General features: G+C 43.2%; 1 protein-coding gene and 1 non-coding gene across 4 annotated transcripts in view; one reads left to right on the top strand and one right to left on the bottom strand.

Moving 5' to 3' along the window:
- FAM177B (family with sequence similarity 177 member B) overlaps window positions 1-15587 on the top strand; it is a 53123-nt gene extending 37536 nt beyond the window's left edge. For all 3 annotated transcript variants that reach the window (XM_040351370.1, XM_040351368.1, XM_040351369.1), the window contains 2 exons: window positions 10362-10459; window positions 14795-15587. In XM_040351370.1, coding sequence (XP_040207304.1) covers window positions 10362-10459; window positions 14795-14992 — 296 coding nt within the window. In that variant the 3' untranslated portion in view covers window positions 14993-15587. The remainder of the gene's footprint in view (window positions 1-10361; window positions 10460-14794) is intronic.
- A 3631-nt stretch (window positions 15588-19218) lies between these two features.
- Window positions 19219-19300, bottom strand: TRNAS-GCU. The gene has a single exon. It is a non-coding gene; the product is annotated as a tRNA-Ser (tRNA).
- Window positions 19301-22762: the final 3462 nt, after the last annotated feature.

Here is a 22762-nt window from a genome sequence, read left to right on the forward strand (position 1 = left end):
GTTTGTTTTTTTCAATGTATGTAGTGTAAGTACCTGAATTTGACTTTGTATCAGGGAGAAGTGGGAGAATAAGTCTAAGTCGGATGCACTGCAGTGGTCATGTGATAAAAAGTGACATACTGACAGAGCGTAAAATGACAGAAAGATGAGTTAAACAGTCTTCTGTTCCTCCATGCACACTGAAGCTGATAAAAGCTCTAAAAAGTTCTCTTTCAAAGTTTTTTAGCATGTTTGCAATAGCTTTAATCAGCGTTTTTCAGTGCAGCTTTTTTTTTTTTTTTAATGGATTAAAAAACGCTGGCACCTTTTTTCAGCGTTTTTCAGGGTTTTTTTCCGCCAAAAAACGGCACTTTGAACACAAATTTCGGGCGTTCAGAAAAAAGCCAATAAACTCCAAAGCTCATTAACACTAAAAAACGCCCAAGTGTGCATGGGCACATAGGCTAACATAGAGTTCAGTTTATTAAAAAAAAAGCCAAAACGCCAATAAACTGCAGTTTATCAGCTTCAGTGTGCATGGAGCCTTACTGTCCAATAACAGGTTGGGGGGATGGAAGAAGACCTGTAAGGCCGCGTACAGACGAGCATACATGACAAGTAAAATCAATAAGCGTGAACCGGTGTTCAAATTGATAAAAACAGCGCTAATAAGTGGATAATCATCCAAATAAATAAATAAAATGGTGAAACCTGAATGATACTGATGGTGTGGAAGGTGATCTATAGCTGGTATAAGTGCACCTGGCACCAGATAATGCACCAAAAACTGTGGATAAATCCCAAAGATAATGGGATGTGTGCTTACCACAAAAGAACAAACCTTCAGATCAGACTGGTACTGTATGGGTTAATACTCAAGCAGGGTCATATGTGGAGACAAAAACAATAACATATTCATGGTACAGTAACGCCTGCACAACAGCCCATTAGCCAAGCTGGATGACAAGCCCCTAATGTATGCCCGTACAGTGGTTATGAATGAGTAAAACCAAATAAAAACGAGTTCACCGCCTCTCACTGGTGTCCTCCCGTCCACAGGGGCCGCGCTAGTGCTGCGGATGCGATGGTGTGCTGTGTCCTGGGTACGATTGGATGATGGTGGAGCGCAGTGGAACGCACAAAGACTTCCTGTGTAGCGCTGTGTAGCCACGCCCTGACGCGTTTCGTCACTTCCGACTTCAACTGAGGGCGTGGCTACGTGGCGCCGTCAATATCCCTTTATACCCATGTAGCGAACGGCTATTGGATGAATCATCTCTGCCTGTTGGATCTGATTGGTGCTACTTAATCCGGATGTCAGGCAGGATTAAACCCCCCCTCCAAAAAAAAACCCAACTTTTTGGGATAAAGATGGCTTTTTTCCTTGCAAAAAATGCCTCCCTTGCAAAGAAGCTGACAGACTAAGGAACTATATTGACACGTTTACCTCTACGTCTAACAACATCCAGTTCCCAATAAAATCTTTTATTACATGTAATACTACCTATGTGGTTTACATGCTCGAATGTCCCTGTCACTTGATGTATATTGGAAGGACCAAAAGAAAGCTAAAAATCTGATTAGCTGAACACATTGCCAATATCAAATTAGGATATAAAGATCACAATGTGTCACTCCATTTTATGTTACACCACAACCGGAACCCTGCCGGCTTGAAATTTTGGGGCATAGACCACCTTGAACCACCCTGGAGGGGCTGTAATCAAGTCAGGGAGCTATCCAAACGTGAGACGGAATGTATATATTCAGCAGGAACTCTGGCTCCAAAAGGGTTAAACATAGAATTGGACATAAACTGCTTCATTAGTGATCATTGATATTGGCTCCTCCCATCTCCACAGTATGACATTCTCTCCTATATGCTACATGGTCTATGAATGACCACCGAAGACCCCCTCCTCTCATATCCGCTCCCTCTTGCACATAGTTTTTTATATATAAAAAAGATACAGTGATTTTTAATCCTTTTATCAATCTTTTTTATGCAAGGGTATTTTTTACATATTTTATATGTAATTTTTACATCCATCCGAGTGAATTTTATTTGATATGACTTCCCCTCTCTTATATATTTTAAACCATTATTCTCTATTTTATATATATATCTTTTATATATATTTACATAATATTATACATATATATTTTTTAATTAATTAATTGATTTTTTTATATATGTATTTTTAGGAATTTTTTATGTGTCTATACCTATAGATATATCTATTTATTCTAATTTTATTTATATTTATACCAACTCTCTTCAAATACTCATTTATAGAAATATATATGTGCGCATATCTCCTTATGCCTAAACACATGTATATGACCCATACACGCCAGATATGACTAATCCGGGTCATGGAAAATGTCTTCTGTGATATACACTTGAAGCCGCCACTTCTGGGGTTTGAAGATATGGGAAAAAGAAGAAAAAAAGAAACATTCGTTTTCTCTATAGACACGATTAATCTTTGAACGCTGATTCAGTATGTAGACCTAAAACATGTTTCCAACCATTGATGCACAGTTATGGGTGTGATCTAGCGTTATTATAACACTGACCCGATGACCTATGACCTCCGTGTGCGAGCACTTATAACTATTATCTATCGGAAACAACAGATAACACCTTATGGTCAATAAAACACACTTATAGTATATGCGACCTATGTGAGATACATATGATACTCCTCACATAAAACTACACATTTAAAATCTCTATTTAGCCCTACACAGCTTGTCAGTGCTATCCCCGCGATGTAAATTTGGGTAGTTAGACACGCCCACCCATAGTAATTGGATATCTCCAATCTCATGTGCGTCCCTCTATCACTCCATAATAATAAAATAGCAAGTTTTACTTCTACGTCGTAACAACAAAATAAGCTTATTATACCATTAAATATCTGCTCCTTCTTAGTCTTTGCTGACATTTTATACTTCTGCTCGTTTTTTTATAAAAATATAGAATAAACCCACTCAGTACTACTCTGCCACGTTGCTCTATTAAGACAATACAGCAAATAGTACGTTTTTTTAACAATGAGGTCACAGATCTCTTTTTATTCCATTAGGTCAAATATGTTTGATCACATTAAAGTTTATAATTTCAGACTCCCCCGATATATACTCTTTTTAAACCCAACATTAGCCCTGGCTGATGTCCTGCCTGACATCCGGATTAAGTAGCACCAATCAGATCCAACAGGCAGAGATGATTCATCCAATAGCCGTTCGCTACATGGGTATAAAGGGATATTGACGGCGCCACGTAGCCACGCCCTCAGTTGAAGTCGGAAGTGACGAAACGCGTCAGGGCGTGGCTACACAGCGCTACACAGGAAGTCTTTGTGCGTTCCACTGCGCTCCACCATCATCCAATCGTACCCAGGACACAGCACACCATCGCATCCGCAGCACTAGCGCGGCCCCTGTGGACGGGAGGACACCAGTGAGAGGCGGTGAACTCGTTTTTATTTGGTTTTACTCATTCATAACCACTGTACGGGCATACATTAGGGGCTTGTCATCCAGCTTGGCTAATGGGCTGTTGTGCAGGCGTTACTGTACCATGAATATGTTATTGTTTTTGTCTCCACATATGACCCTGCTTGAGTATTAACCCATACAGTACCAGTCTGATCTGAAGGTTTGTTCTTTTGTGGTAAGCACACATCCCATTATCTTTGGGATTTATCCACAGTTTTTGGTGCATTATCTGGTGCCAGGTGCACTTATACCAGCTATAGATCACCTTCCACACCATCAGTATCATTCAGGTTTCACCATTTTATTTATTTATTTGGATGATTATCCACTTATTAGCGCTGTTTTTATCAATTTGAACACCGGTTCACGCTTATTGATTTTACTTGTCATATACTTGAAAGGGCTTTACCCCCCTTTTAAAAATAGCTGCTCACAAAGTCTGTGCCATTTGACCACTTCTGGCATAACCTTTTTCACAGCATATTTTGCTTTCACTATACACATCTGTTTATTACCACCTCCAACACACTCGGGTTGAATCATCTGGTTTCCTTGGCGCCGGAAGTGCATTCCTAGGCCGCTCACGTTTGCACCTTTTATATATAGACGAGCATACATGTACGATGAAACCGGTCCGCCGGACCGTTTTCACCGTACATGTATGCCCGGGGATTTCTGTATGGTGGCTGTACTCACCATCATACAGAAATCCGCGCGTAAACAATACGCGGGGCGTGTCCACGCCATCGCCGCGACGATGACGCGGCGACGTGGGCGGCCCTGCCAGTTAAATGCTTCCACGCATGCGTCGAAGTCATTCGACGCATGCGAGGGATGGCGGGTGCTCGGACATGTACGGTAGGTCTGTACAGACGACCGAACATGTCCGAGGGGACAGGATTCCAGCGGGCTGTTTTAAAACAAGTCCGGAAATATTTGCCCGCTGGGAAAAGGCCCGGCGGGCAAATGTTTGCTGGAATCCTGCCCGCTCGGGCCTACACACGACCGAACATGTCTGCTGAAACTGGTCCGCGGACCAGTTTCAGCAGACATGTTTGGTCGTCTGTACGGGGCCTCAGTGTTCATGAATTGCAGCAAGATAAAAACAGGTCTCCTGCCTTGTCAGTCAAGGGTGTGCTGTGTAAATCTCAGTTGACTAAAGCCTGGTACACACGATCGGACTTCCATCAGACAAATCCGTGGATTTTTTCCCCGAAGGGCGTTGGCCGTGAACGTTCTTCATACAGACGGCAGAACTTTTTCAGCCAACATACACAAAACAATGTTGTTTTTCAGGTCTTTAGTGCCACCCTTTGGGCAACTTCTGCTAATGTATAATGGTTAGCATTGGTTTGGAGCATGAATAAATGAAAAACGTATATAGCGCGGCGCATGCGAACTGAATCGCCTCTGGGCGCTAGCATGCGTGTTTTTACTTTGTATTTTAGTCCGACGGACTTGTGTCCGTATAATACGACGGAATAAATTTGTTGTCGGACAATTTGAGAGCATGGCTATCCAACACTTGTTGTCAGAAATTCCGACAACAATTGTCCAATGGAGCATACAGACGGTCGGATTATCCGACAAAACACGTCACATGTGTTGTCAGAATATCCGATCGTGTGTATGGGCCTTTAAACACAAATACTTTGGGAAAACAGCTCTTGTATAGGCGTTTCTTCTGGGCATTTAGCAGTTCAGCTTTAGAAGATCACGTGAACTCGCTACATTTGGCAATTACATAGTGCCCACGTGACCCATTCCACTAATAGGTTATCTGACTTTTTCAACTGCTGCCTGTTATAGTGAGGAACTGTTGCTGAACTTTCCTCCTTCCATTTGGTAGAATGCCAAATTGGTTATTTCTAATGTTTAATGTACTTTTTATTTCCTCTATGAAATGGATATGGCAAGGTCTTCTTGCCGTTGACTATAAGGCCAACTCCACACAGACCTCAAAAGCAGCATGTGGTGTAATTACCAAAAACGGCCTATAAATACCGAGGCCAGCATACTGAACCACATCGCTTAATAAAAACAAGCGCTTATTGAAGTGATTAGTTCACTGTGATCTAGAGGAATGGTACTGGCAGCATGCAATAGGCTTAGTTGCCTAGGTTCCTGTTTCTGTCTCTTGAAGGACCCATTCCTTTTCAAATTTAAGATGTAAAATAATGTTTTAATTGACTGTAAAAGGAGAGAATTAAATTGCCACAATCGAAACTCATCAAAAAAATCTAATTGCTTTTTAAAATGTTGACATAGTTTTTTTTTGTTTTTGTTTTTTTGCGAGTTTGTCCATTCAATAAACTAAATTGAAGCTGTTAGTTTATTGTCCAATTTCAGCTTCACAGTAAAACATAGTACACAGGAAACAAAAATCGGACGGCATCGGCCATTACACGGGAGCCAGTCCGAAGGGGCATGACCGAAAAAGGTCTCCAAATCGGCTCCCGATCAGCACTCTCAGTCAATGGCATCGGCCAGTACACGGCAGCCAGTCAGAAGGGCCATGACCGAAAAAGGTCTGCCAATTGGCTCCTGATCAGCACTCTCAGCCAATGGCATCGACCAGTACACGGCAGCCAGTCAGAAGGGCCATGACCGAAAAAGGTCTGCCAATTGGCTCCCGATCAGCACTCTCAGCCAGTGGCATCGGCCAGTACACGGCAGCCAGTCAGAAGGGCAATGACCAAAAAAGGTCTGCCAATTGGCTCCTGATCAGCACTCTCAGCTGAGCGCGCTGACCAGAGTATTCTGGTGGGGAAGGGTGTCCCCCTGTCAGAACACAATAGCTCAAGCCAGCACGGTTGAAAGAACTACTACTGCGTATGAGGCTTAAAGCGGGGGTTCACCCAAAATACGGACCGATGGACCGTTTACATCGGACAACCTGATCGTGTGTGGGCCCCATCGGTTTGTTTTCCATCGGTGAAAAAAAATAGAACATGTTTTAAAATTTTCCTATGGATAAAAAAACGATAGAAAAAAAACAATCGTCTGTGTGGAAGTCCATTGGTCAAAAATCCATGCATGCTCAGAATCAAGTCGACGCGTGCTCGGAAGCATTGAACTTCATTTTTCTCAGCACGTCGTAGTGTTTTACGTCACCGCGTTTGGACAAGGTCGGACTTTTGACAGATGGTGTGTAGGCAAGACTGATGAAAGTCAGCTTCATCGGATATCCAACGAAAAAATAAATTGGATTAGATTCCATCAGATATCCGATCATGTGTACAAGGCTTAACTGTTATGATCATCAGGTTACAATAAAGAAAAATAAACATTTAGGCAGGGGCAAGTCTGCTGTCTCCACTGCAGGTGGCACTCAACCGCAGGGGCAATGCAGAGGGGAGAGGAAGTCATGAGGAACAGGGGCAGCAATCAGTTTGGCTAATAATATTCAGAGAGACAGGGTAAAAAGGAAAGTGACGGTGTCTGTCTCTGTTTTCTATTACACCAGACTGTGTGAAATATTGCTGCGGCACCATGCTGCACCCCACGTACAAGCCAAAGAAAGAAAGTTTTAAGGATTGGTAATCTGCAATAAGATTTTTTTTTTTCCAGGTATATAATTGCCTATTGGGCCCTTTTCATAATTTTCCATTCTAGTGCATTGTACGGTAGTGCATTTTGGTGTGCTGCCTTAGTGTGCTGGGGTGCCCATGAAAATTTTTTGCAGCACGACAGAACAACATATGGATTGTGTACTACTTCAACTCACAGGTGTAAATGGGCCTTAAAAAATGCATGGTTTTTAATTAATTTCTTTCTTTCTTTGGCTGAACTTGATGGACTTCTGTCTTTTGTTTAACATGACCAATTATGTTGCTATGTCCATGGCTAGCCTTGCCAAGGAAATTGGCCCCTGTAACCTCCACAGTAGTATAGCCCATTGTGTTTTTTGGTGGTTTCTCTACCATGATTCCAAGTCTGGCATCCTGTACAACAGTATACACTGTACATACTTCAGGAGTATCATAAATATGACTCTACATGAGGACCAGATCCTAATAAGGCTGCCATCCAATTGTGATGCTACCCACAGGAACTCCATAGAAGACACAGCAGGGAGATGAAATGCTGAACTGTTTCTCCGAGAAGAGCTGGATAAGCAAGGTGTCATCGGTGACGGAACCGTCCCACACTCCGCTTGAGTGCTTCCTTCAGTATACCGCTTTCTTCAGTCTGAACATAGATATCAGATATTATAGCCACCTATTGCAACCAATAACTAGTCGGGACTAGTTTAGCTGCAAAACTGGAACTCTTAGTAAACAAACTTACACAGAATATATACCCCACAGGGGGACATCCCCCCCCCCCCTGACGACAACCAACATGTACTATAAACATTAGACTAATTAAAGGGGAGTTCCACCCACAATTTCACTTTTTAAATATAAATACCCCTGTAATACACAAGCTTAATGTATTCCAGTAAAGTTAGTCTGTAAACTAAGATCCGTTTTGGTAGGTTGTTACAGCATTTAGATAGTTTATAATCTAGAAATAGACCGTGGCCATCTTAAGTGTGGGCATCATGAAGCCAGACTGTATGACTTCCTGGATTTCAGCTTTGCATATCTCGCACATGCTCAGTGCACAAGCAATGTAATAGGTTTCAGTCAGGTTTGCAAGGACTACTGGGAAACATGATGCCTATCCCAGAAACCCTTGCAAATAGCCTAGGCTAATAAGGAGGAGGAAGTAATGAAGGACTACAAAATAAAGGTATTTACAAGCAACAAATTAAATAAAAATTGTCCATTCTGAACACTATGAGATTAGAGCATGCAGCACAGACAAACATAAAAAAATGGGTGGAACTCCACTTTAAACAATTGTGCACCTGGACACTCGGAGGCCTCATTCCAGGTCAGACTTGCCAGCATCGAGCTCACAAAGTACAATACACATTAGTATAAGAATATCCCCCTACAGTAGTTTGCTAGCAGACAATGGGTGTATTGGCACGATTAACAATGGATGAAAGACCCTTAGAAGGCACACTAGACCTACTTACAATAAACACATTATAGCAGGTGACCCCAGACAAGTGGCTTGGGTTGATGACATCACCATCTGTTTTGAGTCTCACAGTATGAAGCAGTCACTATCAGCAATGAGAAAGCTAGGCCCTATACATGGCCCCTGGGCCTAGAGTCCCAGAGTCTTTGTGTCTTAGGGAGACATGGACTTGAATACAAAGTAACAAGACAACTCCACGGATCCTCCAGGCATACACCTCATAAAGAGTAGAGTTCCCCTAAAAGCCACGGCCCACAATCAGTAGACAAGAAGCTAGCCTGCAGTCCCCTCCAAAAGCCTCTGTCCCAGAGCAGCTGGGTAAGCGAGGTGTCGTCCTCTTGCTGGCGACTTACATTCTGCAGCATTTTTTTGCAACAAGCGATATATATGTATAAAAAGCAGGTGAATGATGATCTTGCGTATTTTAGTTTTTACAAGCTATAGGATCAGAAGTGTGATGTAAGCCTAAGGAGGATTATATGATTTATAAAAATAGGACCAGCGCTTTTTTTCTCAGACAATAGGTGCAGGAACTACCTCCTTCTGAGACCCTGTACACACGGTCATTCCAAACCGATGAGAATGGTCCGACGGGCCATTTCCATTGGTTCACCGCAGAAGTGGCCTGATGGTCTCAAGTTCAATGCTTCCAAGCATGCGTCGACTTGATTCTGAGCATGCGCGGGTTTTGAACCGATGCTTTCTGTACTAACCATCGGTTTGGACCGATCGGGCAGCGATCCATCGGTTCGATTTAAAAATTTTGGACCGAAGGACAACAGACCGATGGGCTATACACACGGTCGGTTTGGACCGATGAAACTGAACTTCGGTCCATTCTCATCGGTTTTGTCCGACCGTGTGTATGCGGCCTGAGTCACCCCTCTTCCTTGTCCCTACCCACCTCCAAGCACCGTCCCTTGTTTCCATCTCATACCTACCAGTACCACGCCTTTTAGACAATACAGAACCAAGTATAATTCTGTGGTGCTAAGAAATTTGTATGAAATTTGGTAATGATACCAAGAAAATCAGTAAAATCGATCTCCTGCAGCCATAAACAATAGATCCCCCTAACAACAATGGACCACTCACAAAAAAATCCACCCCCCAGCAACAATAGACTCAGTACAATCAGCCTTAATAGACTCTCCTGGAGCTATCGACAATAGACCCCTTCCCCCAACAGTAGTTCTCTTTCAGCAACAACTGATCCCCCAGCAACAAAAGACCCACCCCCCAGCAACAATAGACCCCCCTGCAAAAATGGATCCCCTCCAGCTAGAATAGATCCCCCAGCAGTGAGCATCAATACCCTGCATCACACCACAGCACCCCTTGCCATTACATACAGTCAGTCCAGGAGGTGCCGGAACTGCGTTCCCCCGCGTTCCCGCTGAAAAAAAGCCCTGACTGGGACTACTGGTGGTGGCAACATTGCAGGAATAGACATCAGTGAGGATATAGATGGAGTTTATAAGGTTTCTAATAACAAAATTTTCTAGGGGAGGGGCAAAATAAAAGCTGTGATATTTTTTAATTAGAAGTCCTATAATGTCCCTGTTTTCTTTTGTGAAGCAGTAATGATGGATCTCAAAGAAGAGCCCAAACATATTCTTCTCAACAGCCTACAGAAGTCTGTGTCAACAACTGGTTACATTATCCCTTTGTTTGCTCCCCTCAAAATAATCTGAAATTGGGGGGGAGTTAGGGTATATACATTAACATCTGATTATCTATTGATCACACTCTACCAGTAGCTCACTATTGGTTGCCTTTTTAAACCCTGAGCAACATGGAGTTTGTAACTGCATAGCTACGTTCTGTCTTATGTTTTGCAGCATGTGATTTCCTTGGAGGAAAACTGGCAAACCTGTTTGGTCTAAATTCTCCCAAATATCAGTATGCTATTGATGAATACAACAGAGCACAGGAAGAGGTAAAATGTATAAAGTCCCCTTCAGCCAAACTGTTTTCAGTGACAAAGATGTGTAAATGAATATATACTGTGTATTGTCATACTCTACATGTCCCTGCTGTGTTATATGGCTACAAAGCAGTGCCGGGACAAGGTCATCTAGTGCCCAGGGCGAAGTTGCCAAATGGTGCCTCCCTCTCAAAATGTATGAGCTTTATGTATTGGCAAAAATCACCTTCTTCCCCTCCAAAAGAATGTAAGCACTAATCTTCACACTTCGCCCCTAAGCATAAAGGGCCAAATCCTCAAAAGAGATACGACGGAGTAACTGCTGTTACTCCGTCGTATCCCTGGTCCTAACTATGGAACTGATCCACAGAATCAGTTTCCCATAGTTAGGACGAAGATCCGACATGTGTAATTGAATTACACTGTCGGATCTTAGGATGCAGTACCGCATCCGCCGCTGGGGGCATTTCGCGTCGAAATGCCGCCTCGGGTATGCAAATTAGGTCTTGCGGAGATCCACAAAGCTTTTCAGCTTCGTTTTTTCTCCGTAAGTTTAATTTTGCAAACGCAAAATTAGGGCGTCTTTTACAAGGTGTAAACTGTTTACACCTTGTAAAAACAGATCTTTCTTGCTCGCGACGCGATTTTTCGCGAGAGCGCGCCTCATTTAAATGGGAATCGCCCCCTGGAGAAGAGGAACGCCTTGCGCCGGCCCGATTTAAGTTACACCGCTCAAAATTTCTAGGTAAGTGCTTTGTGGATCGGGCACTTCGTTAGAGATTTTGCGGCGGTGTAACTTAAATGGAAAAAGTTACGTTGCGCCGGGTTTTTGAGGATTAGGCCCAAATTCCCTTTGCAGGTCAAAAATATCCCCCAAATAAAAACTCTCCACCTAACACAAATCCCCCCCAATCATCCCTACTACAACAAATTCCCTCCCCCCCCCCAATCCAACTTCCTAACACAAATCCACCCCCCTAGTACAAATCACCCTCCAGATCAGCCCTTCTAGCAAAATCCCCACTGGGCCCGGGGGCAGCCTTCCTTCCTGCCCACCCCCGTGTCCTAGCCCTGCAATAAAGTATAAGGAGTGTAACCACATTTTTCATTACCTGCAGTTCTGTAGGATCAGTGCCACTTCCCCACCTCCTGCCTGATTAATAAACATCACCAGACTGAAAACTTCTAACTTGAGTTTCCCATTTCCTAAAAAAAACAACTCAAGGACCACTTCTCCCACCTATTTTTTTTAATATGTATTTGCCTCAAACATATTTTTTTATGCAAAATTATTTTAGTTTTGTATCTAGTTTTAAAGTGAAATTGAGATGATCTAAAAGTCAGAAAAGTGTCCGTGGTTTGCAATGCAGGCTACTCTGACTACCTGCACACAATTCTAGTTGTCCTAAAGAACAACCAGTTACATTAGGGATTTCTTCCAGGCAAATTTTTACCAACCCCTGCATTCGGAAGATTGGTTCTTCATTTAAACTTCCTGTGCCTCATTATTGTCCAATTAGCTACCCATTACATTGACACAGGATTAACAAAAATACTCAGAGTTGTCAATGTAAGTTTCTGCTTTACTGCCCAATCACAGACATTCTTATGCTGTATGTTTCTGCTAAAGTGAAAACTTTGGCCCGGATTCACGTAGAAGCGCGTATCTTTGTGCGGGCGTAACGTATCCTATTTACGTTACGCCTCCGCAACTTTGTCAGGCAAGTGCTGTATTCTCAAACCAAAGTTGCGGCGGCGTAGCGTAAATAAGCCGGCGTAAGCCCGCCTAATTCAAATGTGGAAGATGTGGGCGTGTGTTATGTAAATTTAATGTGACCCCACGTAAATGACGCTTTTTACGAACGGCGTATGCGCCGTCCATGAAAGTATCCCAGTGCGCATGCTCCAAATTAACCCGCAAGAAGCCAATGCTTTTGACGTGAACGTAAATGACGCACAGCCCTATTCGCGAACGACTTACGCAAACAATGTAAAACGTGAAAAATTTGACGCTGTTCTGACGTCCATACCTAACTTTGCTACGCCTCATCTGCGCCTCATATAGCAGGGGTAACTTTACGCTGGGAAAAGCCTAACGTAAACGGTGTATCTGTACTGCGTCGGTCGGCCGGGCGTACGTTCGTGAATTGGCGTATCTAGCCGATTTACATATTTCTAGGCGGAAACCAGCATACACGCCCCTAGCGGCCAGCGTAAATATGCAGTTAAGATACGACGGCGTAGGAGACTTACGCCGGTCGGATCTAATACAAATCTATGCGTAACTGATTCTAAGAATCAGGCGCATAGATATGACGCCTCAAACTCAGAATAACGACGGCGTATCTGGAGATACGCCGGCGTAACTCGTACGAGAATCTGGGCCTTTGTTTTCAAAAAGATGCATCATATACATGTGTGTGTTTTTTTTTTTTTAAGATAATGTTTAGTGGTATATTTCCTTTATATGAAGCATTATGGTCATAAAATACTAATTTTAAGAACCTATTTTTTTAAAAGTACGGTAGGCTAAATATGAATTGTTGAGTAAAAATATTTCGTATTTTTATTTCTAGCTAGCAGGTGTGGGGCTATAGGCTATTTTTCAATTGTTTACCTGTCTATCCTTAACTGCATTGCTGAATAAAGCCTTTAGAGCTAAAAAAAAATACATTCTTATAAATAATTTTGAGCAAATATTCCTTCTTCCTTCATCACCCTCCCTGCCTACCTATTAAGACAAGCTCTGTTTGCAGTTTTTAGTTAAAAAGATTCTGCCATTGAACCCTATATTAAATGTTTATTTGTCAAAAAGAAGCATATAAAAAATTAAAAACAGATCTAAAACATCTGTTTAAATACATCTTATAGACATTAAAAAGAAAATGTAAAATAAAATGGATTTAAAACTATCATAGGTTACTGAAAACTACAAAATGCTAGACCTTTGACAGGTCACGTGACTGGCTGACTTTTTTTTTTTTTTTTTTTACTTAATTTATTTGAATTGCATTCTATTTGCCTTGGAGATCCAAGCGGACAGAGGACATTTCTATGCATTTTATAGATTTTTTTTTTTTTTAAAAGCAGCATTATGGCCGCTCTAAGGTCACATTGCTGCTTAAAGCGGAGTTCCACCCAAAAGTGGAACTTCCGCTTAATCTACTCCTCGCCCCCTTACATGCCACATTTGGCATGTAATTTTTTTTTTGGGGGGGGGGAGTGGGGGCTTCAGGAGGAGTGGGACTTCCTGTCCCACTTCCTCCTTCCGCCGAGGGGCTGCTAAGGCGAATAGTCTAATCGCCTTTCTGCAGCCCCTCCCTGTAGGCGATCGCCTGGGACACGTGACAGGTCCCAAGCGATCGCCTGTCCAATTGGATGGCGCAGTGCCGCTCGTTCATGCGCAGTGGGTGCTCGGCCGTGAAGCCGAAAGCTGTCACGGCCGGGTGCCCACACTTGGAATGAAGACGCCGGCCGGAGAGGGGGGGGGGAGGAGCGGAGCCCCGGCCGGCGCGTCGCTGGAACGTGGAGCAGGTGAGTGTATGTTTATTAAAAGCCAGCAGCTACACTTTTTGTAGCTGCTGACTTTTAATAAACATAAAAAATGATTGGAACACCCCTTTAAAGCTGGGATCCTAGTCTTTCCAACCATCTCTATTCAATCTGATCATCAGATATGGCATATTAGGCCTTAAGTTGTCTCAAAGGAGAAATTATTTTAGCCCCATCTCCCCGTGTATGGCCAACTTTTGTCATCCCTAAAAAGCTGATTAGAGGCTTAAAGGAACACTAAAGGTTTGTTTTTTATTAGATCAATTGATTGCTGTAAGCAAGAACATTTAAATATCACATACCTCGTTTTTCCTTTTGACCTCCAAAATACAGTAATCCAGGTTTGAAAATGCCATTTCCTGTCACTCCTCTTCTTGCTTTCCACCAGCATCTGAGCCGTTTTGCATGGTGGAAAGCAGAATGTGCTCACCCCCTCCCTATGACTACAGCCCTGCGTGAAGATGCTCTCTTATCCCTCACAGGCATGGAGGCTAAGCCTAATGGGAACTGTAGTTCCCATTAGGCCGTGATGTAGCAAGAATGAATGCGCACCGCAAACCAGGAAGTCAGTAAGAATAATGATTCAGGAGTGACGGAGGTGAATAAAACAGCTCGATTTCAACAGGTATCAAACTAGTTATAATGCTAAACATTACTTTTTACTTCATCAGCTACTGTCACACTTTAATTTAAGAGGAAAATATTTTTGTCTTTACAACCCCTTTAAGCTTCCAATACAAGCTGGTAATTATTCAGAAGCATGATTGTTCTCTAAATATACTTTTCGTTAATCAGGACAGCGATGAAGAGGATGATGGTACTTATATTGAAGAAATTGGAGATACGAATGTCCTCCGAGAGAAGGATCACTTACAGATGCAGAGCATGGAATATGGAACCATTCAAAGCCAGGAGACATCACTGGATGCAGAAGACAAATTTCATCTAGACTCGGAGACTCACAAGTCTAACCCTAGTCTGAATGAGAAATAGTCAGAGGATCTTAATGCACACTCAAACTCAAGACTAAGTTACAGTCACAAATGGTTTTATGTGAAAGGGATGATGGTCTTCAAGTTGGTGACTATGAAAGCTGGAGGTGGACCTTCATGAATCCTGGTAGCCAACCCAAGTCTACCAACTATCAAGGATGCTGTATACTTTAAAGACTGTAGCATTTATCTAAAGATGAAATGAACATTGTATAATGGAACAAGAGGAATCCTTGCAATGAGGCAAGATGGCAGCACAGTATGGCAGATAACGATTTCCCTACCACCCCTCTTTTTTTTTTCTATTACATTAATGGTGTGAGAGTAGACAGGTTGTGCTTTTACTGATTGAAGGAGGTTATTATAAAGATATAACAATTTCCTGTTTACTGTCCTGACTTCCTGTCCACTGCATCGATAAAAACAGTGGTAGGGAAAATCAAAAAAAAAAGGAATGTTGGGAGCCATGTTTGGTTCCTCAGATCCACAACTGAAAAGTTGCAGGTTGACTAAGTTGTGGTTTAATAGGCAAGGAACTGAATGTACTGGAGTCATACAACTGTTCCTGTGCAAATAAATATCTGTTCCTATGCAAATAATGATTCTGTTCCTTTAAAATAAATGCAGATAAAGGTGCAAAAAAAACAATAAATTCAGTTCCTTTTTGTGCAAATACGCAAATGCAGATAAAAGTACAATAAACAAGCATGGAAATGTGCAGCAATAATGTGCAAAAAACATATATAGAAATAAATTGAAAACATTTTAAAAACTGATTATGTGCAAAAACATTTTGGGCTAGATTCAGCAAGAATTTCCGACGGCGTATCTATTGATACGCCGCGTAAATTCAAAGCTGCGCCGGCGTATCTTCTTTCTGTATTCAGAAAGCAAGATACGCCGAAATTAGGCTAAGATCCGACTGGCGTCGTATCTTAGTTGCATATTTACGCTGGCCGCTAGATGGCGCTTCCGTCGATTTCAGCGTAGAATATGCAAATGAGCTGGATACGCCGATTCAGAAATGTACGTGTGCCTGGCGGATTTTTTTACGTCGTTTGCGTAAGGCTTTTTCCGGCGTAACGTTACTCCTGCTATATGAGGCATAGCCAATGTTAAGTATGGACGTCGTTCCCGCGTCGAATTTTTAAAATTTTACGTTGTTTGCGTAAGTTGTTCGCGAATAGGGCTTTGCGTAAATTACGTTCACGTCGAAAGCATTGAATATTTGCGACGCGATTAGGAGCATGCGCTGGCCGTGAACGTATCCCAGTGCGCATGCTCCTAATCACGTCGCATTCGTGAGAAACGTCATTTACGTGGGGTCATGTTTTATTTACATAAAACACGCCCACCTCTTGACAATTTGAATTCAGCAGATTTACGATATGCCGCCGCAACTTAGGGAGCAAGTGAAAGAGCAAGTGAAATTGTGAATACTGCACTTGCCTCTCTAAATTGTGGCGGCGTAGCATAAATAACATACGCTACACCCGCACAAACTTACGTCCCCCTACCTGAATCTAGCCCTTTCTGTGCAAACAAGCAAATTGTGCCACAAAATTCCAACAAGCTAGCAAAAAAGTTCTCTGTGCTGGACAAATTCTGAAACAGTCCAAACAATGTGCATAAAAATCCAGGTGCATAAATGCAAAAAAAACACTTTATAATGTGGTCATATCCAATGCCAAAAAAAGTGCAAGTGCTTCAATCCCGTGCTGGTGCCCTCGTTTCCCCCAGCCTCTCACCTCATCTGGCTAAAATATAAGCCTTTCTGATAACCTTCAATGGCTGAGCGATCACTTTTCCTGTTCAATCAACCTACGATCAGGTTTTCTTATTTTGAAATGCTTGGATAACATAGAGAGGAAAGGGGGGGGACTCCATAGTGTAGTATTTAACCACTTAAGGACCGCCTAATGCCGACATACGTCGGCAGAAAGGCACGGCTGGGCACAATCACGTACCTGTACGTGATTGTTAAATGCCCAGCCGTGGGTCGTGGGCGCGCACCCGCGACCCAGGCCGAAGCTCCGGGACCGCGGGACCCGCGGACGCGATCGCCACCAGAGTCCCGCGATCGGTTACAGGAGCTGAAGAATGGGGAGAGGTGTGTGTAAACACATCTTCCCCGTTCTTCACAGTGGCGCTGTCATTGATCGTCTGTTCCCTGGTCACACTTAATCCCTTCAGAGCCCCCTAGTGGTTAAGTCCCAAACTGCAATTGTCATTTTCACAGTAAACAATGCATTTTTTATAGCACTTTTTGGTCCCAAAAATGTGTCAAAATTGTCTGTGTCCGCCATAATGTCACAGTCACGAAAAAAATCGCTGATCGCCACCATTAGTAGTAAAAAAAAATTAATTATTAATAAAAATGCAATAAAACTATGCCCTATTTTGTAAACGCTATACATTTTGTGCAAACCAATCGCTTATTGTGATATTTTTTTTTTTACCAGAAATAGGTAGAAGAATACGTATCGGCCTAAAGTGAGGAAACCTTTTTTTTATATATATTTTTGGGGGATATTTAGTATAGCAAAAAGTAAAAAATATTGTATTTTTTTCAAAATTGTCGCTCTATTTTTGTTTATAGCACAAAAAAAACAAAACAGCAGAGGTGATCAAATACCACCAAAAGAAAGCTCTATTTGTGGGAAAAAAAGGACACCAATTTTGTTTGGGAGCCATGTCGCACGACTGCGCAATTGTCAGTTAAAGCGACGCAGTGCCGAATCGCAAAAAGGGGCCTGGTCCTTTACCTGCATATTGGTCTGGGTCTTAAGTGGTTAAAACATGCAGTATTTATTTTGGGGTTAAAAAAATTACAATTAAGTTGAAATTAAACAGCATATCACAACAGTGTGTATTCCAGCTCCTGGACTCGGCCGCGCTGGAAGTGATGTCACCACATAGACTGTGCCATCAAATGCACCTACTGTACCCATCAATTGCCGCCAGTGTTCCCATTTAATTGCCGCTAGTGTGCCCCCCCCTCGCCCCAGGGTGCAGTGCACATCAGGGCACGGTACAAAGCTCAGCACATCAGGGTACAGTGTACAGCACATCAGGGTACAGCACATCACATCAGGGTACAGGGCACAGCACATCAGGGCCCATCACGGCACATCGGGGCACATCAGGGCACAGGGCACATGGCCCATCAGGGCACATAGCACATCCGGGAACATAGCACATCAGGGCACAGGGCACATAGCACATCAAGGAACATAGCACATCAGGGAACATAGCACATCAGGGCATGGGACACATAGCACATAAGGGCACAGAGCACATCAGGACACAGGGCACAGAGCACATCAGGACACAGGGCACATCAGATCAGGGCACATAGCACATCAGGACACGGGGCACAGGGTACATCAGATCAGGTCACATAGCACATCAGGGCACGGAGCACAGGGCACATAGCACATCAGGACACGGGGCACAGGGTACATCAGATCAGGTCACATAGCACATCAGGGCACGGAGCACAGGGCACATAGCACATCAAGGCATGGAGCACATCAGGACAAAGGGCAAATCAGATCAGGGCACATAGCACACCAGGAGTCAGGACACGGGGCACATAGTACATCAGGGCACATGGCACATCGTTTACCAGCCAGCATGCAGAGTAGCACGTGTTCTCTCTCAATTCACGCTGTAGCTGCTCCCCGCAGCGTGACTTGAGAGAGAACGCATGCTTCCTGCGCTACTCTGCATGCTGGCTAATCTCGATCTACCCGTCAGGTGCCAGCTGTTGGCGATTGACGGGTAGATTGCCATGGACCTCCGACCAGCCCACTGAGCCATCGGCCAACCAGGAATCTCCCGGTAGTCCCGGTCATCCCTGTTTCCTGCCCATACAACTGGACCAAAGAGCTCACAATTAAAATCCACATGTACAAAATGTTCTGCTCTGCATAAAGCATCTCATTCAGTGCACAGGCTGACTTCCATAAGGCTCAGAGATTGCAATGCAGCAAATGAAACAAATAATGTTACATAATTGTATCATTTTTTTTAATTGCAACATTGAGTCGTTTTATAAGAGCAGCCAAAGTGAAATAATGAATCTAGTTCTTATAAATCAGTCCCAATGTAACATAGAGTATTGCCTAATACTAACTATGAGTAGTTTTATCTGTATAATAAATTAATGCTCCTGAACAACTAAGTGGTGGGAGAAAATGTCGAGAGATGTCGGAAAAGACTATCCGACGAGGATGGGATTCGAACCCATGCGTGCAGAGCACAATGGATTAGCAGTCCATCGCCTTAACCACTCGGCCACCTCGTCAGCTGCTTCCCCTTCCGCTTCCAGCTCTTTTATAAGCCTACAGCTCAGATTACAGATTTCCCATTGTATTTATAGGAGGCGATGAGATTTTTTTTCTCTGTGTACTCTTTGTGTGATTGCACCCTCCGATTGAGCTTTAATCTATACCAATGAAGTGTATACAGGGTGACACATTTAACTTTTTACTCTATTTCTATAATTTGCTTTTCTTTTATATACATGTATTTAAAAATATAAATATAATTGTATGTATTGTAAATAAGAAAAACAGAAACATTTAAAAACCTCTCTTCCCATCACTGTAACATGGGGGAAGGTGTTCTGTAGGCCACAAGGCTGAAAGGACAGGGTAGATACATGTTAAACGGGGGAGCCATTCTTAATTTACTTTTATTTTTTGGGGGCATTTAATACCACTTCAACCCTTTGGTTGCCAGAGCCACTTTTGTGTTTTTTGCACACATGCTTAAAAAAAATTTTTAAGCCTGAAGATTGCTTAAATCCCCCAAAACGTTACGTATTTTCTGAAAGCAGACATCATAGAGAATAAAATGGTAGTAATTCCAAGATTTTATGTTACATGATATCGGTGCAATGGTTAAAAAAATGAAATCTTTTAGTAAAAAATACACTAACGTTATTTTAATGGCACACAAACACAATTTATTACCCAATTTGTTGATAAAATATAATAGAGGAGCTTGTGCCCAGTAAATAGATACACAACATGTCAAGGCTTAAAATTGCCCGATTCCATCAAAAGGCAACAACATTTGGTACCCTATAGTTTCTATAGGTGAGACTTTAAAAGCCCCTCAGGTCATCATTTTACAGTCAACCAAGAATAATGGGCCAAGAACTATTGCTGTCACACTGGCATGCACGATGATGTCACGTGTGTATAGTAATTGACGTGTTCATGCGTAGGAATCCTTACACACCCATTTATATTCCTACACATGTGTATGTGGGGGTAAGGGGGGGCTAAAAAAAAATGGGCAGTAAGGTTTAAGTGTTTGGGTGTAACTTTCAATTCTTACACTTTCTTTATTTGTATTTCTTCACTAAAAGAATTTTTCTATCACATAAGGGGAAATGTTTTGGTGACAGGTTCTCTTTCTCTTCTGGGTCATTAGCAGGAAGGGGAGATCATTGAATGGGAATTGCTGATCTCCCAACCCCCTCCCCCCCGTGGCCCCTGCCATGGTGTTTGTGGTTGAGGTGGGGGGGGGGGGGGGGGGGGGCATTTACAGGGGTGCGTGGAAGCGATCAGGTTGCTGCACAGTCACCAAATGGCTTTCATTTGAAAGCTGACAGCTTGTGTAATTAAAAAAAACACTGTGTCTTATCGGTAAAAGGGTTAAAGCCAAACTCCAGGAATCACACAAAGGCCGGCCATACATTATACAATTTTCTTATTAAATTTTCTTTATATTTACCTTTAATTATGTAGTGCTAGGGTCTGCCTGATTGCCTACAAATTTAAAGTGTTTAGGTTTGACCTCATATTATATGGTTTTCATAAATCTAAAGGAAAATTGTATAATGTATGGCCAGGCTGCGGCCCAGGCCCAGGCAAAATCTACCCTTGCAACGACTCCCCCCCCCCTGAAAAGGTTAAATGCTCGCTAGGTTTAGCCTTCAGAGCAGTGGTTCTCAACCTGGGGGTCGGGACCCCCTTGGGGGTCAAATGATTTTGCCAGGGGTCACTGAATCCTGGGCTGTTCCTGGAGCCCACTCAGCCGCTTCGCATTCGCCCATTCAGTTTACGGTATGACTGGGGTGCAGAGACTAGAGGTCAGCTGACGTGAGGAATGTGGGAGGGGCTGGAGGAGACCCTATCTCCTGATTTTGGCATAGGTGTCACTGCTACCAGACACCACAAAGTCTAAGACACCGTGAATCCGGAGACACAGCGGGTAACACTACCCGTGATTATAGTTGCCATTAAATGTCCCCACTACAGTTCTCAGATGAGCAGATGACCTTGATCAAGATCACCCAAGTTGACGGATCAGAACTCCCCACCAGCGCTGCCACTGATCCTATTAACCCCCCACCAAGGGGTAAGAGAAGTAATACAAATAGAGATTACATGGAAGGGAGAGAAAAAGAGGGGCAACAAAGAAAAAGGGAGCGGAAGACGGCTAGAGAGGGGGATGGGGCGGGGGAAAGAAAGAAGAACAAAGAGAAAGAGTGGCACATCCTCAAATGTACCATAAGGGGTTTTAATACTGTACGAGTGGAAGGGACTCAGGGAGCGCTAAATGTTCATGGGTTAGAAGAGCAAATTACTTGTCTTGCCTTGGGTGCTGACAACCCATGCTACAAAAATAATTTTACGGTTAGGGGTCCCCACAACTTTTATCAGGGGGTCACGGCACTAGAAGGTTGAGAACCACTGCTTTAGAGAAACTAGCCATATTACCTACCCTAAGGCCGGCCATACACAGTTCGAATGCTGAACCGGCTGAGATTCAAACTATTAGTGGGCAGGCTGAAAGATCAATCAACTTGGGTACAACCAGCCTGCTGGATTTGCTTGTGATTATTACAGCGCCTGCTATAGCCGCTGTGATAATCACTGTCTTCTCCTGGCAGAGATGGATTCCCCTGCCTGCCCCGTTGGGGAGAAGACAATTTCTAGCAGGAGGAATTTCCCTGTCAACACTGTCTATGTTGATGGAGAAATCATGCAAATTTCTTTCCTGCAACCCGTGGTTGCAGGAAAGAAATTTGCACCATTTTTAGCCTGCCTAAGGCTGGCCCTACATTATACAATGTATAACTCCAGCCTAACTCCACACTCCAGCAGGCTCTGGTGCTGCAGATTGAAAAGGAAAGTTCATTTTTAAAATATTCAATTTGCTTTCCTCTTCTCCCCAAAGCTCTGGTCTGTGAGTGGTCCAGTGGCGGCTGATGCTCAAAATTTTTAGGGGAGCGCAAACGTAAAAGAAAAAAATTGCAGCTTCACTGTGCCCATCAAATGCAGCCACTGTGCCATCAGTTGTCACCACTGTGCCATGCCATCAAATGCAGTCACTGTGCCATGCCATCAAACGCAGCCACTGTGGCATCAATTGTCACCACTGTGCCATGCCATCAAACGCAGCCACTGTGCCATCAATTATCACCACTGTGCCATGCCATCAAACGCAGTCACTGTGCTATCAATTATCACCACTGTGCCATGCCATCAAATGCAGTCACTATGCCATCAATTCGCACCACTGTGCCATGCCATCAAATGCAGTCACTGTGCCATGCCATCAAATGCAGCCACTGTGCCATCAATTATCACCACTGTGCCATGCCATCAAATGCAGTCACTATGCCAACAATTCGCACCACTGTGCCATGCCATCAAACACAGTCACTTGTGCCATGCCATCAAACGCAGCCGCTGTGCCATGCCATCAAATGCAGTCACTGTGCCATGCCATCAAACGCAGCCGTTGTGCC

This window comes from Rana temporaria, chromosome 4, assembly GCF_905171775.1.
Source record: "Rana temporaria chromosome 4, aRanTem1.1, whole genome shotgun sequence".
Lineage (NCBI taxonomy): Eukaryota > Metazoa > Chordata > Amphibia > Anura > Ranidae > Rana > Rana temporaria.